General features: G+C 45.5%; 1 protein-coding gene across 1 annotated transcript in view; it reads left to right on the top strand.

Annotated features, from left to right (window-relative positions):
- plppr2a (phospholipid phosphatase related 2a) overlaps positions 1-17605 on the top strand; it is a gene marked incomplete at both ends in the record, with an annotated part of 97904 nt that extends 80299 nt beyond the window's left edge. The window contains 6 exon segments of the mRNA XM_084328658.1: positions 5973-6223; positions 9698-9811; positions 9814-9861; positions 9863-9877; positions 14392-14519; positions 17497-17605. Coding sequence (XP_084184784.1) covers positions 5973-6223; positions 9698-9811; positions 9814-9861; positions 9863-9877; positions 14392-14519; positions 17497-17605 — 665 coding nt within the window.
- Between the last annotated feature and the right edge of the window lie 1495 nt (positions 17606-19100).

Genomic DNA, 19100 nt, shown 5'->3' with positions numbered 1-19100 from the left:
TCCAAACCCAGCCACCTATTAGCCATGCGATTAAGAATTAATGCAACATTTGCAGATATAACTACCATTAGAGCACAACAAGTACTTGTAACAGATCCGGTAAAAATAAACGATACATTCAAAGTATTCTACTCCGATTTATATAAATCAGAAATTACCTTCGATCAAAACAAAATGGACACATTTCTTAATCAAATTATTCTCCCTAAACTTTCAGAGGATGACGCTAAACAGTTAGAAATACCGATCACACTAGAGGAACTCAAGATGGCCATAACCGCAATGAAAAGTGGTAAGGCTCCAGGAAGAGACGGTTTCCCATCAGAAATGTACCTTTCTTGTTGGGACATAATTGGCCCCTTATTACTAAATATGATCTTATACTCAGTCAAGGAGGGGAACTTCCATAAAACCGACAATATTGCACTCATAACAGTCCTCCTTAAAAAAGACAAAGACCCCAACGAGTGCGGTAGTTATAGACCTGTAAGCCTCCTCGGAACAGATATCAAACTGTACTCTAAGGTATTAGCCATCAGATTACAAAAGCATATGACGTCTTTAGTTCACCCGGACCAAACTGGCTTCATAGGAGGCCGCCTGATCACTGAGAACATAAGACGTATACTGCACGTACTTGATGCCGACAAAGAGGACACCATACCTAAGGCGATGCTGTCCCTGGATGCTATGAAGGCCTTTGACAGGCTGGAATGGTCGTATCTGTGGGCAGTGCTAGAAAGGATGGGGTTAGGAAAAGGATTCATCGATATGATTAAAGTATTATACAAAGACCCATCGGCCATGATTATAACAGGCACAATCATCTCTGAAATATTTCCGGTATCACGCTCTGCCAGACAGGGTTGTCCTCTTAGTCCCGGTCTGTTCAATCTATCATTAGAGCCGTTAGCACAATATATAAGACAATCCCAATCCATAGAACCTATCGTAATCAAGGGCACACAACAAAAAATTTGTTTATATGCGGACGATGTAATATTGTTCATGAAAAACCCCAACACCACATTGCCTCATCTGCTCAAGTTGATTGAGGACTTTGGTGATTTATCGGGATTTAAGATAAATTGGCCGAAGTCGGCTTTCCTTCCACTTAACACCCCTGCAAAAAAAGATACAACCCTCCCAGGACAGATACCGATGGTAAAACATTTCAGATGCTTGGGAGTGGAAATATTCCCTACCATAAGACAAACGGTGAAGCACAACTACACAAAAATCCAAAACAAAATCAAAGACGACCTTGATAGATGGGCAAAACTTAAGAACACAGTACAAGCACGGATATCAATAGTTAAGATGGATGTACTACCTAAAATCAACTTCTTCTGTTCAATGCTACCGTTACCCCCTCCAGAGGGTTACTGGAAAAGATTACACTCCTCCACATACAAATTTATTTGGAATAACAAACCACCACGTATAAAAAGATCCACCGCACAGAGAAATAAAGCAGATGGTGGCATGGCATTTCCAGATTTTTTCCTATATTTTAAGGCGTACTCATTAAGTCCATTGACAACATGGTTTGACTCCCAAGCATTAGCATCTTGGAGAAAAATAGAAGAAAACATAGTAGCCCCACATAGACTGAAGGACATAGCATACACTAAACTACCAATCAAGCACTGTGAACGAAAATTTGGCCCCATAATTACTCATGCGATCCGGATATGGCGTGAATCACAAAAAAAAAATCCTAACCCACAAGAATGGCACAATCATACTCCCTTATTCAATAACAATGCTCTTTTAATTGGAAAACGACCTATACGATTCCCTATATGGGAAGAGCAAGGCATACACTCATTAGGGGATATTTTTAACAAACAGGGTTTTTGTAGTGATAAAGAAATACGCAAAAAATTTAATCTCACCAAGTCCACATGGCTTTTTCACAAACAGTTAGAGCTATGTTTAAAGTCTCACGGTGTTCCATTAGACAGACCAATTGAACACCACAGATACCACAAATTCTTCTACTCAAGAGAGACATCGAGAGGTTTTGTTTCAGAATTTTATCATCAATTACTAACGTCCTCGTATGAAACCCTCCAACTTGACTCTGTCTGGAGGAGGGATATACCAGACCTGGAAAATGACTTTGATTGGCAAGGAGCCTGGGCAAATGTCCGACTTACATCAAGGAACCCGGATCATCAACAAATCAATCTTAACTATATTCACAGGACATACTTGACTCCTATAAGACTGTGCCGAATGGGGCTCAAACAAGATTCCAAATGCACCCAATGTACAAATGGGGACGAAGGGACATTTATGCACATGTATTGGGACTGCTCACCAGTTAAGGCATTCTGGAAAGATGTGACCCAACAAATATCAAAACTCGTATCTTGGAATATACCTGTACACCCCTCGGTATTGCTGTTGAATGATGTTTTTGAGTTTGCAGTGAATCCACAGCTAAAGAGATTGGTTTTATCGGGTATCACAGTAGCCAAAAAGCTGATCGCATCACGCTGGTTTCAACCGGAAAAAATGTGCCGTAAAGTTTGGTTTCTGACATATCTCGATGTAATTTACCATGAAATATCTACAGCAAGAATTCTGGGTCTCAATGAATCCAAAATGTCAATGTGGTTAGAAGTGGTGGAGAGAATAAAAGCTAGCTTATAATGGTAGTGTCTGGTTAGGTGCGAGGGATAGTGGAGGTACTTCTCAAGGTGGGGTCCGGGAGGGGGGGGTTCGAGCTGAGCATATGTATGTAGGTTTTTTTTTTAGATAACAGGTATTATGGGTACATCTTATATAAAACAACTAACCAAAAGGTGATCCCATTGGATGTGCCCTGACAATTAATGCTTGTATATCTTATCGTGTGTTGTCATGTTTGTTTATATGTTTGTTTAAAAAAGAATAAAAAAATAAAATACAAAAAAAAAGAGGCATGGTTTCTATATTTAGCCTTTGGCGTGGTTTATTCATTCACATGTTAAACAGCAGCACATGAGTCCTCCTCTCCGTGAGAGGTAGGTGGGGGAAAAGAGATAGAGGGGGAGGAGACATCTCTTTAAATACTCGCCACCTGGTGGTACCATGTGTGGCTCCGCCTAGAGCGCCCTCTAGTGGAAACAGTTATATATGCAGTTAGACAGTTACTTGCAATCCTACATAGAACCTCTAACTTCAACAGTCCCCCCCAATAATATGTGATATCAAAAGTAGTGTATCTACTCCCGCTCTGTAATTCTAGTTTCAAAATACTCCTAAAAGCTTCATTTGCGTATTAAAATCATTAAAATGTTCTACCCAGGGACAATGCCCCCAGACCCTCCTACTCTGCGTCCCCCCCAAACTTGTCATGAGATCTGCACCTCTGACCATCCCCCCTGTTTTTTTTTCACAACTCGAGTACTGACTATACTACTATACTGTACAATACTATTATACTGTACAATACAAATTATATAGCAGATAATTATATTATCAGCACACCAGTGCACAACCTCAAATATGTTATTCCTTTTTTGCAACATCTATCTATGATGGAAGGAATCTCTGTCTGTGTGTCTGACTGTCCTTCAGATATATCGAGAACCGTTCTTCCGCATCATTGACATTTGGCACATTTGGTATTGCTGTGGACCCATGGGAGTGAAGTCGATTGGATGAATGGTTCTCTAGAACCCTGCAAGCAGCCATACCATGCTTCTCTAGAACCCTCCAAGTGTCAGTGGACAGTTGGAACAATGTGAACAGTGGCCTTCTGCTGCCCTCTGGCGGGCACCTTCAGATTGTGCACGCTATTATATATTTATGGCTAAATTATATGATTAACGTTATGTCCTTGTTCATGTTGTCTCTGGCTCTCCCTTCCCTTGTTTGATGTCGTCCTCCTGTCTGGTTGTTGTATTATGGTTATGCCTTTTGTGTCTAGTTTGGTGTATTCCTAGTGTGTTTCAGATTTTGCCGTTTTTGTTTTATTGCCTGGGCTCGCCAGCTGTTATTCATTTCAATCAGGGGTAGTATTTATACCTGCTTGTTTCTGATCTCCTTGTGGCTTCATTGTCTCCGTTCTACCCCGGTATCCTGTCGTGTCTCTGTTTATCATTTGTGAAGCTCCCTATCTGCTGTTTACCCTGTATTTCCCCGTGAGTTTGTTCCTGTCTGTTCTAGTCCTGTTTTCCAGCTCTGCCGAGGTTTGTTTTTCCGTGTTTTACAGTTCGCTTTTGTTTGTCCTTGTAACGTGCTGTTGTGTACCGGCTTGCTCAGTAAATACCCTTCATTATATACTACTCCTTCGTCTCTGCCTCCTCTCTCTCGTTATCGTGGTTCCGCATCTGGGTTCTCCTCACCTTCCCTCGCCACCCATCGTAACACCAAGCAGCCATACCGCGCTTCTCTAGAACCCTCCAAGCAGCCATACCGTGCTTCTCTAGAACCCTGCAAGCAGCCATACCGTGCTTCTCTAGAACCCTGCAAGCAGCCATACCAAGCTTCTCTAGAACCCCCCAAGCAGCCATACCGTGCTTCTCTAGAACCCTGCAAGCAGCCATACCGTGCTTCTCTAGAACCCTGCAAGCAGCCATACCGTGCTTCTCTAGAACCCTGCAAGCAGCCATACCGTGCTTCTCTAGAACCCTGCAAGCAGCCATACAAAGCTTCTCTAGAACCTGCCATACCGTGCTTCTCTAGAACCCTGCAAGCAGCCATACCGTGCTTCTCTAGAACCCTGCAAGCAGCCATACCGCACTTCTCTAGAATCCTGCAAGCAGCCATACCGTGCTTCTCTAGAACCCTGCAAGCAGCCATACCGTGCTTCTCTAGAACCCTGCAAGCAGCCATACCGTGCTTCCCGGTGCCAAGCAATCGGCCCTCAGAACGGACACGAGTTTGCAAGAGAATAAGAGAGAGAATGAGTGAGAGATAGAGGTGTAAAATAGGGGAATCGTAGCGGAAAAGTTCCCTGGGCCAGACATGTTATACTTTTAAACTTTAGAAACAGCAGTCTGTACAGATCTTAATTGGATGATAAACTTTCATGTAAGACATTCACGATGATGGCAGATAGCGGCGTAATGAATATTGAATGGCCCGCGGATCAGGTGAGCGCGGCTTCCGTTGCAATTTCACACCTCAGCTATCACCTGTCTGAGCTACTTTGGGAAGAAATACACATTATCCTCTCATTTAATCTGTTATATCACTCTTTCATTACCATATTCCCTCTCTTACATGTGTGTCGCTGCCGCTGTGTCGCTTTTTTCTCATTCACTACTATTTTCTTCCTTCATTCTCACTCTCACCCTCCTCATCTCTCACTCTTCTCCACTTCACTCCATCACCATTGTCTCCCCCCTTTTTCTCCCTCTCTCTTTGTCTCCCTTCTCACTTTCTGTCTATCCTCTGTCTCCCTCCCTTCTCACTGTCTCTCCCTCCTCTCTCTCTCTCCATCCTCTCCGTCTCCCTCCCTTCTCACTGTCTCTCCCTCCTCTCTCTCTCTCCATCCTCTCCGTCTCCCTCCCTTCTCACTGTCTCTCCCTCCTCTCTCTCTCTCTCTGTCTCTCTCTCCATCCTCTCGGTATCCCTCCCTTCTCACTGTCTCTCCCTCCTCTCTCTCTCTGTCTCTCTCTCCATCCTCTCCGTCTCCCTCCCTTCTCAGTGTCTCTCCCTCCTCTCTCTCTGTCTCTCTCCATCCTCTCCGTCTCCCTCCCTTCTCACTGTCTCTCCCTCCCTTCTCACTGTCTCTCCCTCCTCTCTCTGTCTCTCTCTCCATCCTCTCCATCTCCCTCCCTTCTCACTGTCTCTCCCTCCTCTCTCTACCCCCCCTCCTCTCTCTATCTCCCTTCTCTCTTTCTGCCCCTCTCTCTCTCTCTCTCTCTCTCTCTCTCTCTCTCTCTCTCTCTCTCTCTCTCTCTCTCTCTCTCTCTCTCTCTCTCTCTCTCTCTCTCTCTCTCTCTCTCTCTCTCTCTCTCTCTCTCTCTCAGGAGTCTACGCCTTCGGCCTCTTCACGACCACCATCTTTGCCAATGCGGGCCAGGTGGTGACAGGAAACCAGACGCCTCACTTCCTGTCTGCGTGCCGGCCCAACTACACGGCACTGGGCTGCCAGTCCACCATGCAGTACATCACGGAGCGCCGCGCCTGCACAGGGAACCCCCTGGTCGTCATGTCCGCACGCAAATCCTTCCCCTCCAAGGACGCAGCGATCAGCGTCTTCTCCGCCGTCTACACAGTGGTAGGTTCCTCACGTCACGGACCCCCACATTCACACACAGTAGGCTGTGGACCCCCAACATGTGTCCCATCAGAAAACGTACTAATAATAAAGTACTAATCGACCACAGGAAAAAAGGTACATATGTTATAGCCATAAGTAATATATTAACATTTTGTATCTGCAAAAGTATCTTACCACTAGACTAAACCACCCATCCACCCTGATACAAACACAACAATACTATGATGATAATTCGTTGTAATTTTTTACGGTTATGGTTAAGATAGAAAGTTAGGGTTAAGGTTAAGGTTAAGGTTAAAGGGGAGATGAAGCATAGCGATATAAACATAGTCATAGCATCAAATTAGTAGATAAACCACAGAAAAAATCACGTTATAAAAATAAGGCATTTCTAAGAAAAAACGATTTGTTATGTCCATTTATGTAGCATTTATCAACATGTGCACCGCCATTTTGTTGCTGACGTCACAGAGATGGTTTCACCCGGAGGCGGACCCTCCCACCTCAGAGAATTGCATGCTGTAGCAATATTATTAGGCTCCTCAAATATCGTTATTCATAAAAACACATTTATGTAATATTTTACAGCATTGAGCAACCCCAACAGGGGGAGGCTGCATGCTCTGTCATCTTTGAGATGGCGAGACCTGCAGTTGGCACCTGAGATGGCGAGACCTGCAGTTGGCACTGTGTGAGGCCACGACATTTGAGCAAATTAATAATACTGCATGTTCTGAAGGTCCAGATTAATAATTATAATTAGTTCAACAGAAAGGTATAGATTAGGCTATCACCTAAAGTCCGTTGGTTGCTATATGAGTTCAGCCTCAACCGAACTCAGTCTAAACGTCTCTTCTTTCTCTGTTATCGTCTGCCCGTCGCCGTCGGCAGATCGATGCGGTAGTATGGTATTCCTCCTCTCCCTTGGCAACACCACAACACCGTTTCCAACTAATAACGGCACTAACGTTACCACCACAGCGCTGTAGCAAAACACCTCTCTCTCCTCACTTTTATTCTCCAACTAACGGTTATCTTTTTCTCCGTTCAATATGTGTTGAGTGGCTCGGCTGTATACAAAACTAACGGTATAACTTTGTCTCCGTTCCAATGCGCGCTGTAAGCAGCAGCGATACAAGGAGCATATACGGGTGAACAATAAAACAATAAAACACTATAAGGTCAACAGTAAATATATATCTTACAAATAAAACAATATATATAGAGAAAAGCCTCAGGCTTGACACAGATAACAACTTTTCATTTTCATTTCATTTCAAACCTTTATTTCAACTCGTGAGACACTGAGGTTCAACCCTCATTTACAGCAGCCACGAGCTTACAAAACAAGACACAGTTAACAGTAGATTCATACATACAGGCACAACAAATAAGAATAAACAATACAAATCAGTTAAGACCCAAGTTAAATTCCAAGTTGATACACAGTGGAGGTTGGAGTCATACTTTTAAATGCCGCAAGAGAAGCTAGAACCTCCAACGTTAGAGTCAGTTGGAGGACATTCCAGGTGTTGGTGATTGAAAGAGAAGTTAACTGAGATGTATTTGTTTTTTAAACTATTGTTATTCTGCAATGCATAGGCTTACAGTATATATATATATGAGGCGACAGTGGCTCGGGAAGTAGAGCAGTCGTCTGGTAATCTGGAGGTTCCCGGTTTGATTCCCGCTCCTCACGGGCAGTGTGTCGGAGTGTCCGTGAGCAAGACACTTAACCCCTAATCGCTCCTGATGAGCAGGTTGGCACCTTGCATGGTTGCCTCCGCCATCGGTGTGTGAGTGAATGGGTAATTTCTTTATACCATTTATATATGTGTGTGTGTGTGTGTGTGTGTGTGTGTGTGTGTGTGTGTGTGTGTGTGTGTGTGTGTGTGTGTGTGTGTGTGTGTGTGTGTGTGTGTGTGTGTGTGTGTGTGTGTGTGTGTGTGTGTGTGTGTGTGTGTGTGTGTGTGTGTGTGTGTGTGTGTGTGTGTGTGTGTGTGTGTGTGCTTACGTGCGTGTGTGCGTGCGTGCGTGCGTGCGTGTGTGCCTGCTGCAGGCTGCAGCGCTGGCAACAGCATTCGAGAATATGTTCCAGACGTGGCATATTCCGAAAGAAAATATTCATGTCATACTCCGAGATAATGCCCGAAACGTGGTCAAATGCATGAAAGACGCAGGATTACAAAGTTTGGGATGTATGGCCCACGTGCCTCAGCTGGCTGCACAGTGTCCACGATGGAGTGCTGTCAGAGCGCAGCATAAAAGACATCGCACTTTTACGCACTGTTTAGCCGATATTTTACGCGCTGTGTTTAAATAGACTAATTGTTTTTTCAGCCTGTTATTATATTATTAATTCACACCTCCCCGGTTTGCAACAACGCAACAGCCAATGTTCCGAGACATATTTATATATTTGTATAATTGTTAGGCTATTTGAATTTAGCCATTTTATTTGGATCATCATCATTCCAATATATTCAGGTGTTAAATTTCATTTTCAAAATGGCTAGGTTAAGTTAAGAAAGCTGGAGGGAAAACAACATTGTATTTGAAGTTACTGCACTTTGCCTATTACCTGTATAATTATTTAAGGAAATCGTGCAGCAGAGTGCAGTATCTGCTTTTTTTGGGTTAATTAAAATAATTACGTCATATTTTTGTATGCCTAAAGATTACTTCATTAATACATGTTAAATCTGGGTACTATCATCTATCTACCTATAACACATTTTGGATGGCAATCAAAACACTTTAAAGCAATTTTTCTCAGTTTCACTGTTTGGAAGTTACTGCGTGGGTTTTGAGTGTGATTTTGTAGTTACTGCAGTTTTTAAAACCCCATATCTCCAAAACTGAGCGACATTAACATCTGAAACTTGGTCACAAGATAAAACATTTATTGACAAGTTCAATTTCACTCATAACAAAATTTTGACTTTTTTCGAGTTACTGCGGTTAGCCTTGACAGGGCAGTATAGGACCATGTCTTACACAAGGTACACAACAAACAAACTAGGATCATATTGTTCAATGCTTCATCTCCCCTTTAAGGTTAAGGTTAAGGTTAAGGTTAAAGTTAAGGTTAAGGTTAAGGTTAGGGTTAGGGTTAGGGTTTGGGTTAGGGTTTGGGTTAGGGTTTGGGCAACGATATCAAAAAAGTGTGTCTTGAGGTGAAGGCACTTGTCTCCCGTGCAAACGCCCTGGGTTCAAATGTTTTCTGAAAATGTTAAAAGTAAAAGAAATACATCAACATATTACTTATTTGTAATACGTACACATTGTACATGTTCATAAATATGTCAATATATAACTTTTGGCTATAACGCAACATACAATATTTACCTTTTTCTTGTGTTCGATAAGTACTATATTTACATATTTTAAGCAAGATCGAGCTGGACCCCCCACATACAATACATTATAATATAATACAATTCTGTCTTGTGTATACGTGTATTTGTGTAGATGTACGTGACACTGATATTCAGGACGAAAGGCACCCGTCTCACCAAGCCCACGGTCAGTCTGACCCTGCTGTGTCTGGCCATGCTGGTGGGCGTGGTCAGGGTGGCAGAGTACCCGGCAACCACTGGGCAGACGTCCTGGCTGGATTCTTCACCGGAGGAAGCTATCGCTGTGTTCCTGGTGAGCAGAGAAGGAGGGAGGGAGGGAGGGAGGGGAGGGAGGGAGGGAGGGAGGGAGGGAGGGAGGGAGGGAGGGAGGGAGGGAGGGAGGGAGGGAGGGAAGAATGGAGGGTAGAAGGTACAGTATGGAGGGAGAGATGGAAGGATGGAGGGAATGATGGACTATACTATACTGGACTATACCGTTTGCAGATGATACAAATCTAGTGTTGTCAAACAAAAACGTGGATAGTCTATATGAGTGAAGGCAGAAAATGGTCTTTAGAGAATATTTAAATTGGTGTGAAAGGAACAAATTATTTCTGAATGTAAATATATCTAATTTCATGATTTATAGTGGAAAGAGAAAATATAATATAGATAATACAATCCTTAAATATTGATGGAAATATAGTTAAACAAGTTTCTGTTCTGAAGTTTTGGGGAGTTCAAGTTGATGATGAACTCAGTTAGAAAGCACATATTGAAATCCTGTGGTATTATTAAGAAAATATGCTATTATTTTCACCTCCCTCCACACCCTAGCCCCCTTTCGTGACTGTGGTTTGCAAGCCTGGGGGCTTTTGTGACCGCAGTCACTTGCTCATGGGACGCGACCACTTTAGAAAATACCAACCAAGCGTGAACACGGGCGTGGGGTGTGTCAAAAATATATCAGATATGAATTTCAAAGATACCCAGCGTACAATATGGGTTTAACACAGCTTTACAGTGGGGTCTGGAAGCTCGAGTTGCTAATAAACAGTTTAAATCATTGTTACTACCACGAGTGGTACTCACAGAGCGAGCCGTGTATTTCCGCCTGTAATGCCTGGACCAGGCAGCGAAATGCCTGGTGCGCCATGCGCGGTGACACCAATGGCGGAAATACACGGCTCGCTCTGTGAGTACCACTTGTGGAGTAACAATGATTTAACTGTTTATTAGCAACTCCGAGCTTCCAGACCCCACTGTAAAGCTGTGTTAAACCCATATTGTACGCTGGGTATCTTTGAAATTCATATCTGATATATTTTGACACACCCCCCACCGCCCACGCCCGTTCACACTTGGTTGGTATTTTCTAAAGTGGTCGCGTCCCATGAGCAAGTGACTGCGGTCACAAAAGCCCCAGGCTTGCAAACCGCAGTCACGAAAGGGGCTATCCACACCCTGAACACCAGCGTCCCACAAGGCTGCGTGCTGAGCCCCCTTCTCTACTCCCTCTTCACCCACAACTGCACTCTTATACATGGCACCAACACCAAAAGACACAACGGTGGTGGGCCTCATCAAAAACAACGATGAGTCGACATATAGGGAGGAGGTCCAGTACCTCACCAGCGCATCTTCTTCCTGAGGTGACTGAGGAAACGCATCACCGGTACATCACTGCAATTTAATCTATCCATCACAAACAGTCTCTGAGGAGGGTACACAGCACTGTCAAGGACATCCAATCATGGACTATTTGCCCTCCACCCCTCCGGGAGGTGCTAAAGGGACCTCCACTCCGAGTCAAGCAGACTCAGGAACAGCTTCTTTCCCTCCGCTGTCATCTCCCTGAACTCTGTACCATATAAACTCTGAACTCTGACTCTATTGCCTACACCCCAGGCTCTGTTACCCATACTGTATGACTTTGAACTCTGTTGCCTATACTCAACTTTCCCTACACTCCACCTGATGGAGGGAGAGATGGAGGGATGGAGGGAGAGATGGAGGGAGGGGTGGAGGGAGAGATGGAAGGATGGAGGGAGCAATGGAGGGAGAGATGGAAGGATGGAGGGAAAGATGGAGGGAGAGATGAGAGGATGGAGGGAACTATGGAGGGAGAGCTGAGAGGATGGATGGAACTATGGAGGGAGAGATGGAAGGATAGAGGGAGATATGGAAGGATGGAGGGAACTATGGAGGGAGAGATGGAAGGATGGAGGGAGAGATGGAAGGATAGAGGGAGAGATGGAGGGAGAGATGGAAGGATGGAGGGATGGATGGAGGGAGAGATGGAAGGATAAAGGGAGATGGAAGGATGGAAGGAGGGGTGGAGGGAGAGATGGAAGGATGGAGGGAGCAATGGAGGGAGAGATGGAAGGATGGAGGGAAAGATGGAGGGAGAGATGGGAGGATGGTGGGAGAGATAGGAGGATGGTGTGAGAGATGGAAGGATAGAGGGAGAGATGGAAGGATGGTGTGAGAGATGGAAGGATAGAGGGAGAGATGGAAGGATGGTGTGAGAGATGGAAGGATAGAGGGAGAGATGGAAGGATGGTGTGTGTCAAGTCAAACTAGTTCTCCCAACCTCTGAACCCACACATGATCCAGTCATGGCACCCCCCCCCCCTCCCTCTCTCTCACACACACATACACATACACACACAAACACTAACACACTGTCAGGGCAAAACTGCTCTCACACGGGCTGATTGGTAACCAATTAACTCTCACTGACTGCCACGCCAATCAGGACTCAATCAGCGGCAGCTGGTAGTACTGCTTTTAGCAGACCAGTCTGTAGACATTCAACATGGACTGTGCATGTGCTTTGCTCACAACCTGCATAGGCAGCCGGTAAGGATATTTGATTGTGTGTATATATGGGGATGTATTTATGTATGGTTTAAGTGTTAAGTTGGGAATGTATTTATGTATGGTTTAACTTAAGTGTTTAGTTGGGAATGTATTTATGTATGGTTAAGTGTTTACTTTAAAGTATGTTACATTCACTAGCCCTCACTAGCCCACATTTAAAGTAGTCAAAAGAGAGTAATTATCTTTGTACATTGCATAGATTTTAGAGTGGTATGATGCATAATTGGTAGCCCCTTACGTGACTGCGATGTGCACACCGCAGTCACTCTCAGCTGTGCTGCGACCAGGCTAAAAAGAAAGTACCAAGCGGTGATCGGGGGCTGGGGGTGGGTCAAAAATATATCAGATATGAATTTCAAAGATACCCAGCGTACAATATGGGTTTAACACAGCTTTACAGTGGGGTCTGGAAGCTCGGAGTTGCTAATAAACAGTTTAAAACATTGTTACAAAACGAGTGGTACTCACAGAGCGAACGTCCATTTCCGCCGTTGGTGCCACAGCGCATGCGCACCAGGCAGCCAAATAGCGGCAGAAGAAGAAAACGCCATCTTGCCAACGTTCGCTCTGTGAGTACCACTCGTTTTGTAACAATTATTTAAACTGTTTATTAGCAACTCCGAGCTTCCAGACCCCACTGTAAAGCTGTGTTAAACCCATATTGTACGCTGGGTATCTTTGAAATTCATATCTGATATATTTTTGACCCACCCCCAGCCCCCGATCACCGCTTGGTACTTTATTTTTAGCCTGGTCGCGGCACAGCTGAGAGTGACTGCGGTCACTAAAGCCCCAGGCTTGCACATCGCAGTCACGTAAGGGGCGACATAATTGGTAGAGTAAGTTAATTAACTTTAAACTTCCAATGTGTATTTTATTTTTCTGTGTTTTGTTCTAAAGGTTTTTTAGCTAAATTGCTAAATTGCTAATTGCCAAATGCAAATAGTAGAACCATATAAAGACCATCTACTGGCTAAAAATGGCTGAAGTAGGAAGGAATGCAAAAAACCTTTGAATATCAATAAATGGAGAAAGAAGGTCATTCTAGACTCTCGGTCTGGTTCTTGAGTGAAATCCAGTTAACCCTTCGGGTGAGCAAGCAAACATCCTTCCAAGTTGGGGATAGAGCACAAGGTCAATATTCAAACAAAAACACATACAACTTGACAGTGTGAGAGATGGAAGGATGGTGGGAGAGATGGAAGGATGGTGGGAGAGATGGAGGGAGAGATGGGATAATGGAGGGAAAGATGGAAGGATGGAGGGAGAGATGGAAGGATGGTGGGAGAGATGGAAGGATGGTGGGAGAGATGGGAGAATGGAGGGAAAATAGGAAGGATGGTGGGAGAGATGGAAGGATGGAGGGAGAGATGGAAGGATGGTGGGAGAGATGGGAGAATGGAGGGAAAGTAGGAAGGATGGTGGGAGAGATGGAAGGATGGAGGGAGAGATGGAAGGATGGTGGGAGAGATGGGAGAATGGAGGGAAAGTTGGAAGGATGGTGGGATTGATGGAAGGATGGTGGGAGATAATGGAGAGATAGAGGGTAGAAGGGATGGATGGATGGTGGGGGTTTTAGAGGGATGGAGTAAAGAGATCGAATGATATACTGTAGTAAGAATGGTGGCATAGTGTGGGGGCCGGGGGGTATAGGAATCTGAATGGGATGGAAATGAGTAGAGAAGCAGATTATGGGATTATGGTTCAGACACAAGTCACCCATTTCACCTGGAGTCTCCCCTCCTATACCTGTCTCCCTCTTTCCATACATCTGTCTGACTCTCTCTCTCTCTCTATCTCTTTCTGTCTCTCTCTTCTTCTCTCTGTGTCTCTCTTCTTCTCTCTGTGTGTCTCTCTCTCCTTTTCTCTCTCTTTCTATCTCTCTCTTCTTCTCTCTCTCTCTCTCTCTCTCTCCGCCTGTGCCCACCCCCCCTCCTCCTCCAGGTGACCTGCGTGATCAATAACTTCCAGCAGACGAAGGCCTCTCCCCCTCCTCCGCGGCCCCAGCGGCCTGAGTCTGTGCTGGGCATGCCCATGGTGGCTCTGCCCTGCGTGGAGAGTCCACTCGAAAAGTTAAGTGGTCCTCAGGTAAGGGGAGGGGGTGGGTGTGAGGTGGGGCTACACACACACACACAAGGGGGGGGGGGGGGGGGGGGGGGGGCAGACACATGTTCCTTGTCCTGTATCTGTTCCTGTTGTCCCCCGTCCAATCCTTGATCTGAGAGATGATTTCCCCCTCAACATGCATGCCCAAGCCCCCACCCCCCCCCCCCACACCCAAAACCCCTAGTGCACCAGACCCTGTCTGCGACTCATAACAGCACTAATGTGATTTGTCCTGTACGTGTGAAATGAACAGTGATTATACTCCAGCCCAGGAGGGACAAAACAAAATCCCCCGAAATAAGGCTTGTTTGTGGGGAACGCTTGGGAACGCCGACAGTAACACGCTTCCCTCTCAGCGGGGGGGTTTAGGGAGCTCACGTATCCCTTTGAAGCGAGTCAGCGGTTTGGTCGAGGTGTGTAATCCACCGTCCTGAGGAGACGCTGCAGAGTTCATTCAGAAAGCAGCCGCTGAGAGGAGAGAAGCTCCAGCGTTCTTCTAAAGGAAGGAGCAACTCTATGCAGTCACACGTTCTTAACCCTTTCACTGCCACACGACAAAAGCGTTAACCCTTTCACTGTGACAACACAGAAGGTTAACACTTTCACTGCCACACTACAGAAGGTTAACCCGTTCACTGTCACACACATTACAGACGGTTAACCGGCTGTAGTGTGGCAGTGAAAGGGTTAACCTTATGTAGTGCGGTAGTGAAAGGGTTAAACAGGCATGTTGCTGATTTCTCACCTGCATCCTTATCGTTCTGCTGTGAGGAGGACATTATTTAATCTTTTTTATTTAACCTTTTTTATTTAACCAGGCAGGTCAATTAAGAACAAATTTAAGCCTCGGGATCCCGTCAGCTCAGCAGGAGAAAGTTCAGTTGGTTCACAATCTAAACATTCATGTTTTTAGCTGCGACCAGCAGCTCTATAGCTCACTCTGTTTGTTGGCTAGTAGTTTGGTTGCTTGGTCCACAAAAGTGTCGCCTCTACCCTCTAGCAGCCAGTTTTCTCCATAGGGGGCTGAAATTTGGCATGTAGGTGTGTGTGTGTGTGTGTGTGTGTGTGTGTGTGTGTGTGTGTGTGTGTGTGTGTGAGAGAGAGAGAGAGAGAGAGAGAGAGAGAGAGAGAGAGAGAGAGAGAGAGAGAGAGGGAGAGAGAGAGAGAGAGAGAGAGAGAGAGAGAGAGAGAGAGAGAGAGAGAGAGAGAGAGAGAGAGAGAGAGAGGGCACGCACTCATGGATTGCTAAATCATGCTTGTTTTTTTATTGGTTGCAATTAATAATAATAATAATAATGGATTCAATTTGTACCACGCTCTACATTCGTGAGAATCTCAGAGTGCTACAGGAGATATAGACAAAAGTTAAATGAATAAAACAATTTAAAATTAATAAAAACAATTAAAAGACTAACAACCAGTGAAATGGAAGAACCTAAGAGTAAAATAAAATAAAAAGAATAGTAAAATGAATAGAAGTAAAAATAAAAGTAAAAGAAAATTCAGGCAAAAGCCTTGTTAAAAAGAAATGTTTTTAGGCCCCTTTTAAAAGCCTCGACGGATTGTGGTGCTCTCAGGTGGATGGGGAGAGCATTCCAAAGTCTGGGTGCGGCAGAGCAGAAGGCGCGATCGCCCATGGTGTGCAGCTTAGTCCTGGGGGCTTTGAGGAGCGGAGGGAACGTGAGGAGGACTGGGGGGTGAGGAGTTCCTTGAGATAGGCAGGGGCACCACTGTGTGAGCAATTGTGAGCAATACCTATGTCATAATACAATTACATCCAGTTGGCCAATCAAATGTCTCCCTGCTGCTGATAGAACATCTCATGTACTGGTCATTGTGTTGGATAGTTAAAAAGAAAATGTAGGGACAAACTTTTTTCAGTAAATGGTAAATGGCTGCTTTTTTATATAGCGCTTTTATCCAAAGCGCTTTACAATTTGTTCCTCACATTTTACCCATTCACTCACACATTCACACACCGACGGCGGAGGCGACCATGCAAGGTGCCAACCTGCTCATCGGGAGCAATTAGGGGTTAAGTGTCTTGCTCAAGGACACATCGACACGCTGCCCGGGAGGAGCGGGAATCGAACTGGGAACCTCCGGATTGCCAGACGACTGCTCTACCTACCTGTAGAACATGTCGCCCCCTATTTAAAAAAAAATAACGGAAAATCCACTTCCTGAATTTCTTTGAAATGAAAGTGATTTGATCCCAGATCTGTCTTTGAAGTGATGTCTTGTCTTTATTGTGTCCTCTGTGGTCCGTGTCACCTGACCTCACTAACCCTCACCTGGTTGGCTCTTCTCCCCCCCTCTGTCTCCCACCTTACTTTTTTCCTCCTCTCCCTCTCTCACACTGTTTTTCCCCCTCACTCTCTCCAGCATCCTGCACTCTCCTCCTCCTCCCCCCCGCCCTTCAACCCCTACACTCATCCATTCTAACCCACTTTGAACCTCTTTGGCTCTGCCTCTCACTTCCTCTCTCCTTCTTCCTTTCCTTTTCCTTTTTTCTGTTGTCGTCTTGAATCCTCCACCTATTACATTGATCTATTTTTTCCATACGCTCGCACTCTCTCTCTCTCTCTCTCTCTCTCTCTCTCTCTCTCTCTCTCTCTCTCTCTCTCTCTCTCTTTCATTCTCTTACTCCCCGGAACATCTTTCTTGATTATTTCTTCACTTTTTCCTCCTTTCCTTCTTCACCTTCTCTCTCTCTCTTTCTCTCTCCCCCCTCTTCCTCTCTCTTTCTCTCTCTCTTTCTCCCCCCTCTTCCTCTCTCTTCCTCTCTCTCTTTATCCCCCTCTTCCTCTTCCTCTCTTTCTCTCTCTCCCTCTCTCTTTCTCCTCCCTCTTCCTCTCTCTCTTCCCCTCTCTCTTCCTCTCTCTCTCTCCTCTATATCTCTCTCTCCCTCTCTCCCTCTCCCCCCCCCCCCCCCCCCTGCAGACTCCGCGGGGGTCTCCGTTCACCGAGATCACATGACCATCAGCCCTATCGGTTCCCCGCGCCCCCCGATGTCCTCATACCGTCTCGCTCCATCTCCAGCGAAGTCTAGAACAGCAGCAGGAGGAGGAGGAGGAGGAGGAGGAGGAGGAGCAACAGCCTCAGCAGCAGCAGCACTCGGCCCACTGCGCCGCTCACCCGGCCGGGCGCTACGCCACGCTGTACCGCTCCTACTCCACGCAGGTCTAGACCTCCCTGCACACACACACACTGTACACACACTGTACACACACCCTGCCCTTTACCCTCGCCCAAACCCAAGTCCCCGGGGAACCGATAGGTGAACTCTCTGACGAACTGGACCTGATCCAGTGAACTAAACAGACTTCATGCTCTCATGCTGAACATTCAGTGTTGTCAGGTATGATTATTATTATTATTATAATTTAAAAAAAAATGTGGTACATCTTTGGTACATCTTTTTTTCCTTTCTTTTTCAAGCCTTCTCTTTTGCAACACCTGCGCGTCTTCACTCATATCGCACTACAGTGCACTGCAGAGGGGGAAAGACATCTGTTCAACTCCAACAAACTGCGTCCACTGAGAACTTCCTGTGTTGTTGTTGTAAACCTCAGAGGGAACTCTGAAGGACGATCTCGCAGCAAACTGTCCCTCTCTCTCAGATGCAGATTCCACACACACGCACACACGCACGCACTAGGGTGACCAGGTGTCCCCCTTTTGGTTGTACTGTCCCACCATTTGACCGAATGTCCCACATATTGAGAGGATGTCCCTCTTTTCGAAGCAAAAAAAAAACATTGGTCTGAAAGTTTTAATATTTAAAACGGATGTTAGGTGGTAACAAGCCGGCTGCCAGTGCCAAGATGCATGTGGAGAGATATAATTCTGTATTTAATTTGTATTTATTTTTATTTAACCTTTATCTATTCGGTGAAGACCATGTTATTCTAATAAAAAGATTTACATTATCTATCTGTCCCACTTTGTCCCACCAAAATCTTACTGTTGTCCTGCTTTTGGACTTTTTGCATCTGGTCACCCTAGCACGCACACACACACACACACACACACACACACACGCACACAGACACACACACACACACAATCCACAAAGAGACATAATTCACTGAAGGTGGCAGTACACTGAAAACGAATGTGCCCAAAGTAGAAACCCAGTGGAACACAATAGACTCCACGTGGCTCCCTACAGGTCATAGCCCATAATATTATGATCACTCACGTTGCCATGTGCGGAGCGTCCGGCTAGTTTGGGTTTAGCAACCCGGTGCAACACTGCGGTGGCTGAAGCCAAGGCGGGGCTAGATGTTCACTGTAAAGGCCCGAATATACTTCCCGCGTCCGCAGATGCGCGTTGGTGCATCCGTGTCCGTGTGCAAGCCAGATTTTGTAACCACGCGGATACCTCCGTGGATATGCGCGCCACTGCGCATGTGCCCAGCTGTCATAACAAAAGCACTCGACGCGACGCTTCCGGACGCCACAAATGGACTATAAACAGAGCCGCGTGTGCAGCGTGTCTGCAGCCGCGTGCGTGTACGTGTCAGTTTTCGAGTATATTGAGG

This window comes from Notolepis coatsorum (genome assembly GCF_963971535.1).
Source record: "Notolepis coatsorum genome assembly, chromosome: 14".
NCBI classification, from domain to species: Eukaryota; Metazoa; Chordata; class Actinopteri; order Aulopiformes; family Paralepididae; genus Notolepis; species Notolepis coatsorum.
Note: the sequence above shows the minus strand (reverse complement) of the source record. Positions and strands in the feature narration are given on the sequence as shown.